The sequence below is a fragment of the Oryzias melastigma genome, linkage group LG17 (assembly GCF_002922805.2).
Source record: "Oryzias melastigma strain HK-1 linkage group LG17, ASM292280v2, whole genome shotgun sequence".
Lineage (NCBI taxonomy): Eukaryota > Metazoa > Chordata > Actinopteri > Beloniformes > Adrianichthyidae > Oryzias > Oryzias melastigma.
In genome coordinates this window covers 17,115,464-17,122,933 of record NC_050528.1, presented here as the reverse complement: position 1 = coordinate 17,122,933, position 7,470 = coordinate 17,115,464, and the positions used below count along the sequence as shown (strand labels likewise).

The window sequence follows — 7,470 nt, the reverse complement described above, 5'->3', positions numbered from 1 at the left end:
TTCAAGGCAGATGTTCCCTTTCTTCTTCTCCTTTTTCTTTTTTCAAAAACACACATTTAAATGTTGTATTTGTACGACAGAGTATTAGGGCCACTTTATAAAGAAAATGTTATTTTTAAAATTACGACTTAAAATGTTGTAAATTTACGAGAAAAAAGTCGTAACTGCTAAATTACGAGAATAAAGTCGTATATTTATGACTTTAAAAGTCATAGGCTACATTTATAACTTTTAATCTTGTAAATCTACGAGATTCAAAGTCGTAAATTTCCTATATTAAAAGTCGTAAATTAATGAGAAAATAACCAAATTTGTCTGTTTATCAGAGCCGTGCTCGGAGATGAAAGATGTGGAGTATCTTCTGAAGATTTATTTCCAGATCGGTGTTAAAAAAAAAAAGAAATTTGGAACCTTTTGGCAATTCAGAATCAAATTATTTCCAGGTTCGGTGTTGGTAGTGCGGAGTTTCATATGTAAAATAAAGAGTGCAGAGATACTGTACATGTTAACAGGACAGTTACTTTATTTTGCCTTTCATTTCCCAGAAGCCCTTTCACCACCTTACTTCATGTCTCTGTCATGAGCAGAAACCAAAGGAGAATGTTAAACAGAGCTCGGGACGCCTCCTTCTCCAAATGAAACTTCCATTTCAACACAAAACAACATCGAGGAATGACAATAGTCTGTTACGTTAGCACAAGAACATTGAAAATTCAGAAAACTAGGCCTCTTCAGACAGAAACATCACAGAGTTAGAGGAGATCGCTTTTCACAGTTTGGTCAGTCGGCTTCAGCTCACGTCATAAATTTGCTGGACTATAGGCTCCCTTCGACTTTAATACATTTACGAGAAAAATTCATAACTGTACCAGATTAAAAGTCGTAAATTAACGAGATCTAAAGTCGAAATTTTACGAGAAAAAATATTACTTTTTTTTGGTTGCCCCAATAGTCTGTCGTATATTTGTAATATTTAGATGAAAGTATTTTCTCCCAAAAAAGATTAGTAGGTGGGGCTCCTGTGTTTTCAGACCCATTTAAAAACATGGGAATAAAAAAACTGATACCAAATGTAAAACCTACTGACATATGAGTAGGTCCATGAGGGAAAAAGGAACATTCTCTTCAATGTACATGTCATATATTTTGTGTTAATTATAACATTTATAATAAAAATAGATCAATTTTCAACTACATTTTTTATTGTGTTCATTGATGCTCTAAAATGTTAATAACAATGACAATGAAAAAAATATCAAATGCTGAAATACTTGTGTTTATATTGTAATCCCTTTATTATTTACATATAATACTTTGCTGATGCAGTGCTGTCTGCAAACTATTTTGAAATCTCGTGGTTTTCAACTGTGTGGCATTTATTTTGAAGGATGCTGGACTCTGAGGACCTCACCTTGTTTTTTGAGAAACCAGTTGTGCATCTGGTGTAAGTAATAGAACATTAATTGCATTGTTGTCAGCCCTTTTAGAAAAATAAATGCTTTTTTTTATCTGAACTGCCAGACAACCACTTCAACAGGAGGGTAACCCATGCCAGCTGAAAGCACCTCCACCTCTTACTGACTTTCCGGATACTCAGGATGCACAGAAGGAGGCGGAGTCTCTCTCCCTACTATCCAGTAGGTTTTTCTCTGAACAGGAAAAAGCCTAATCAATTAACTTAGTGTAAAGGCTAATTAAAATCCTTATAGTTAAGATAAATTTCATATCTTTCCTGGCTACTTAAACTTCCACCAGTTTAAGATCACATTTTAAAGAAAGTAAAGTAACAACAAGTACGATAACTTGGAATTATAGTCAGATAATATTACTGTTTTTTCAGAGTGTAAGTCACAGCTTTTTTCATAGTTTAGCCTGGGGTGTGACTTATACTTAGGAGGTACTTCTTTATGTTGTTTTTTTCTTAGACATAAATAGACTCATATATTTGTGATTTTTTTCCCCACTGAACACCCATTGTCTTTTAGCGGTTGTTTCCTCTACCAACCACTAGAGAGTGCTGCGTCTGAGTATAAGTATTTGCTACTGACAGCAGCAGAAGAAGTGTCGTCCAAAACAAACATGGAAGAGAATCTGATTGTTTTCCTCTTAAACTTTGATATTTTTCTTATACAGATCAAAAGATTAGTATTATTGTGTTTATTTATTTATTTATGTATTTAGCCATGCTGGGCTTGGTGGATTTGTTCTGAAGCATCAAACTTTTCTCCTAAAAGTGCGACTTATAATCCAGAGCGACTTATTTATGGTTTTCTTCTTCTTGATTAGACATTTTTTGCTCTTGCGACTTATACCCTTGAAAATACGGTAATATTGTACTATATGACTTTTTACATGCACGTTAAGAAATATAACAAAAAACCAAAATAAAAAGTTTTTTTTGCTCTTTAAAACACAGCAAAATGTAGGAAACATAAATCAGATTAACAAGTATACATGCATTTTTATCTAGCCTTGTTAATCAAAGTTCTCATAATCTGATTAATACCATTGTCTTGTAATCATATCATATTTTGGAGTTTGGATCAATGCCTTAATACTTCTGATAATTTGAAAAATAGAGAAATTTTTTTTTTCTCTACTTGTTGAGAAAACAAGCAGCTAAGCAGACAAACTAGAGCTGAAGGTATCATAAACCATAACCTTTTAACATAATTATGAACAAGATAGTGCTAGTGTGAATCCTGTAAGCTGAATGTGGCTGCTGAAGATGCTAGTGCTGAAAGCTGAAAATATGCTGAAGCCTATAGCTGAAATCACTGAGGATAATAGCTGAGAACGCTGAAGCTGATAGCCAGCTAAAATATTAGTTAAATGCCAAATCAGCAAAAAAAAAAAAAAAAAAAAAACCTCAGTTTGCCAAATCAGTTAGCATATAGCTGAAAAAAATAGCTAAACTTCAAATAATCCTTAAAATCGAACAAAGCCTAAATTAGCAAAAACAGCTAGCGTGTAAATATTAGCTTAACTCCAAAACAGCAATAAATAAATAAATACATAAAACAAAAGCTTAAATAAGCCAAAACAGCTATCATGTACCTGAAATATCGGCTTAACTCCTAAACAGCCTAACAAAATCTTAGTAAATGCCAAAATAGTCCAAAAAGCTAGCAGAAGGACAATTTTACAACTTTAAAACCATAACTTTTTAGCATAATTATGAATAATAAAAAATCGGGAATATTTTCCCAAAATAAATCTACTTAAACCTTAAATAACTTTTAATACTTTACTCTCTATAAAAATATATTTTGTCAAAATTATACAAGTTAGAAATGAGCGCAAGATAACATCGGGTCATTAATAACAATATAATAAAATTATGTTGAGTGTCAGGCTTTGGTGAGCGGACACGAATGCAGGACAGCTAGCAGTTCCAAAAACTGAGTCTTTAATAACAAAAAATACAAAAAACACAGAAGAGCAAAAAGCTGAAAAAACGGAATCAAAGTTAATAAAACAAGTCCAACAAGAACTCAAGGCCAAAAATTAAACACACTGGATCAACAACCTGTCAAGAGAGACAAGAGGCTGATGCGTAGTGTAACAAAACAAACCTGCAGGGAGGTGAGGGGAGGAAACCATTAAATACAGAAAAGGGAGGGAAAAAAACAATAAGACACAGGTGAAACCCATTAAGGAGGAGTGGTGATCATCCCAGGGAGGAAAACATAATATGGACATATAGGGCCAGACCCGGCCCCCGGGCCTTGACTTTGACACGTGTTATAGACGATACAAAAGAAGGGAGAAAAAAGGGGTTAAAGAGGTTGGAGGATGAATAAAGAAGTAGAGGGTAGAATCACAAAGCAAACAGCTGCTGGAGGTTTATCATCATTACTGTCAGATGTAGATGTTAGTCAAAAGTAGGGCTGCTACGATTAGACGACTAATCGATTATTAAAATTCTCGACAACTAATGTAATAGTTGATTAGTCATTACTTTATATTCTATGGAGTCGGAGTGAAGTAAAGTTGAACAAAGTTGTGAACGTTCAGCACCAAAAAACACTTAATATTTGAGTCAATGAGACCAAAACTTTATCTTTAGTGAAAAATAGTTCCTTGTTTCAGATGTTGACCTCATTAAATTGTTTGAATGTTTAGTAATCCTTCACACTATAGTGATTCTAGTGCTATTTTCCATATGTTTTTCAGCACGTAAAAACTCAATCACACTTTTAGTGATTTCAGCAATCTTTGTATCAAAACCTACAGCTCGTTCAGGACATTACTGCTTACATTTTTTGGTATTCATAAACTTTATAGTTTTTGAAATTTTGGGTAAAATATGCCCTAAAGGAAATAAATGAGAAAGTCTTCAAATTTCTGAATTTCTAGTAGATTAGCAACAAGTCTTTAAATTTATTTATGGGCTAAGTTTTCATCATTTTTAATAATAAAAAAATGGAGTTTAGCTAGTATTTAAGCAACGATGTGCTAGCTTTTTGGCTAATTTGGCATCTACTGAGGTTCTTTTGTGCTAAAATGGAGTTTAGTTAATATTTTAGCAACATGCTAAGGTTTTTGGCTAATTTGTTATTTACTGAGGTTTAATTGGTTAATTTAGAGTTTAACTTCTATTTTAGCAACAGGCTAATATTTTTTCCTAATTTAGTTTATTGAGGAATTTCAGGCTATTTTGGAGTTTAGCTAGTATTTAAGCAACAAGGTAGCATTTTTTTGGCTAATCTACTGAGGTTCTTAGGCCAATTTAGAGTTTAGCTGATATTCAAGCAACACACTAAATATTTTTGCAAAATTATCATGTATTAGGGACTTTTAAGCAATTTTTCTACAAAATTTTACTTCATTTAGGTCAGCTTCAGGGCTCTTTCGTAGTTCTTTAACAAAATGTACTGTCTTTTAGCAAATTTAACATTAGTTTTTCATTTTCAGTAAATCCCTGCAGGAATTAAAGTCGACTGCGTTGCCATTTTCAGCATCTTTAGCAACTACTTTCAACAAAAAGCATTCACACTAGCATTATTGCAGGTAATGCAGCTTTTCTAGTTTAATATTGTTTTAATACCAGAAACCAATGAAGGACAGAGGCTGTACGATTCATTTAAACTTTAATAAACTATCATCTCAATTGTCTTTATCATTAGCTAGTTTAAAGCTAATAATGGTTTAGATGTGTTTTTTACATTCACTTTGTGCATGACCCTATAAATCGTCTAATTAGAAAAAAATATCGGTGATTAGTCGACTAATAAAATAATCATTTGTGTTAGCCCTAGTCAAAAGGGCGGGGCCTGTCTTCACACACACTCAAATATCACAAACATACGTGTTGGCTCCAAAAATCTTCATGTCAACACAAACACAATACAACCACAGCTCACTCTCGCATTCGTATGGATACAAACCAACACATGTAAAGCATATATCATTCCGTCATGCATGCTTTTTCCCCCAAATCGAGCTAGTACCATGGCTCAGGTGAGTGGTTGTGGTGGGTGAAAAAGAGAGAGAGAGAGAGAGCACCCCATCCCCCCAAACCAAGCCCCCCCTGGGGATGAGGCAGCAGTGGTAGCTAGACGCCCCAGACACCTGCAAGGGGAAAAAATAGATCCAACTGTGTATGTGACAGGCTTTGAGTTAAATCATTTACGAGATGTATTTTGCCTCTCCTAAACAGACTTGATTAACTGAAACACTCTTGCAAAAGGTTTGACTCTTTCCTTTTGTATTTCAAACAGGTTTCTCTCACGAACAAACAGTTCTCCAACCTCTTTCAAAAGGATCAGATGGTTCCAACACATATTCATCAAAAGTCAACAGTTTAAGCTTTTTCAGTGATCAGATTGGAAATGAGGAGCAACATGGCCTAAGCAACCCAGGAGGATATGACCGTTTTTGGAAGAGTTCAAGCTTCAGCCACTCCTTTCTGGAGGAATGTCACAGTGGCAAAGGTGCAGATGAAACTCTGCAGGAATTTGATCAGGGAGCCATGAGCAAATATCCACCTTTTGACTGTGTCCCATCTTTGCGCAAAAGGCAGGTGTCCCGTCATATGCTAATGATGTTTGTTATAACACAACAAGTCACACCTCACCTAAGCAATTCATCCACATGATGTTTTTTCATTGATGTCACTAAAGCAGCAGGTTGATATACGCTACTGTTCAAAAGTTTGGGGTCATCCAGACAGAGTCCTGTTTTTCCACAAAATGTCACACTTTTATGAGTTGTACAATAAATAGAAAATATAGTCAAGACATTGACAAGGATAGAAGTAATATCCTTTAAACTTTGCTTTTGTTAAAGAATCCTGCAGTAATTCTAGCATTGGAGACCTTTGGCATTCTAGTTGTTAGTTTGTTGAGGTCATCTCAATGGGGTTTAGATCTGACCGCTCCATTCCAGATAGAATACCAGATGCTGCTTCTTCTCTAGATAGTTGTGGAAAAATCTAAGTGTTACAAATGAGCAGACAGCTGGTTCCACATGCAGCAGGTTTATTAGTTCAGACAGGAAATAAGTACAGCCAAAAGTCCACAAAGCTAAATCAGGGTCAGACAGGCAGAGGTCAAACACGAGCATGGGATCATCCAAAAAGAGAGTAGAGGTGTCAGAGTCCAGGCGAGGTTCAGGGCAGTCAGTAATAATAATAATAATAATACATTTTATTTCAAAGCGCCTTTCTGGTCACTCAAGGACACTGTACATTACAAAGAGAAGGATAATAAAATCAAGACAAGTAAATATATCGTAAAAACAGAAACACGATAAAATCTTTAAAAAAATAAATAAAAATAAATAAATAAATAAATAAATAAAATCAGCCACAGGATTAATGGTCGTGAGATCAGACAGAAAAGGCAGATTTAAACATGTATGTTTTGAGTTTGGACTTAAACACGGGTAATGAGTCAATGGTCCGGAGATCAGGTGGGAGTGAGTTCCATAGTGTGGGGGCTGAGTGGCTGAAGGCTCGGCTCCCCATGGTGACCAGACGGATGGGGGGTGCGGAGAGTTGGAGGGTGGAAGAAGACCGGAGTGTACGGACGGGAGTGTAAATATGGAGGAGCTCAGATAGGTAACGCGGGGCCAGGTTATGGAGCGCTTTGAAGGTGAGGAGGAGAAGTTTAAATTGAACTCTGAATTTGACAGGAAGCCAGTGGAGCTGTTGGAGGACGGGGGTGATGTGATGAAACGGTGGAGTTCTGGAAATAATGCGAGCGGCTGAGTTCTGAACCAGTTGGAGTTTATTGAGAGTTTTTTGAGGTAGACCGGACAGAAGTGCGTTGCAGTAGTCGATGCGAGAAGTGACCAGACTATTGACCAATATAGAAGCGGAATCGACAGTGAGAGAGGGGCGAAGACGATTAATATTGCGCAGATGAAAATGAGCAGAGCGGGTAATGTTATTAATATGCGGTTGAAAGGAAAGGGAACTGTCAAGGATGACACCCAGGCTCTTTACCTGGGGGGAGGGGGAGACTG

At 35.9% G+C, this 7,470-nt stretch overlaps 1 protein-coding gene across 8 annotated transcripts in view; it reads left to right on the top strand.

Moving 5' to 3' along the window:
- Nucleotides 1-7,470, top strand: part of hfm1 (helicase for meiosis 1) — a 30,398-nt gene that overhangs the window by 1,215 nt on the left and 21,713 nt on the right. For 6 of the 8 annotated variants that reach the window (XM_024268614.2, XM_024268617.2, XM_024268616.2 and 3 more), the window contains exons 1-3: nucleotides 1,360-1,444; nucleotides 1,522-1,637; nucleotides 5,724-6,021. In XM_024268614.2, the coding sequence (XP_024124382.1) occupies nucleotides 1,389-1,444; nucleotides 1,522-1,637; nucleotides 5,724-6,021 (470 nt within the window). In that variant the 5' untranslated portion in view covers nucleotides 1,360-1,388. Of the gene's footprint in view, nucleotides 1-1,358; nucleotides 1,445-1,521; nucleotides 1,638-5,723; nucleotides 6,022-7,470 lie in introns of those variants that run through there. The other 2 variants (XM_024268610.1, XM_036216197.1) reach the window with 2 other exon arrangements.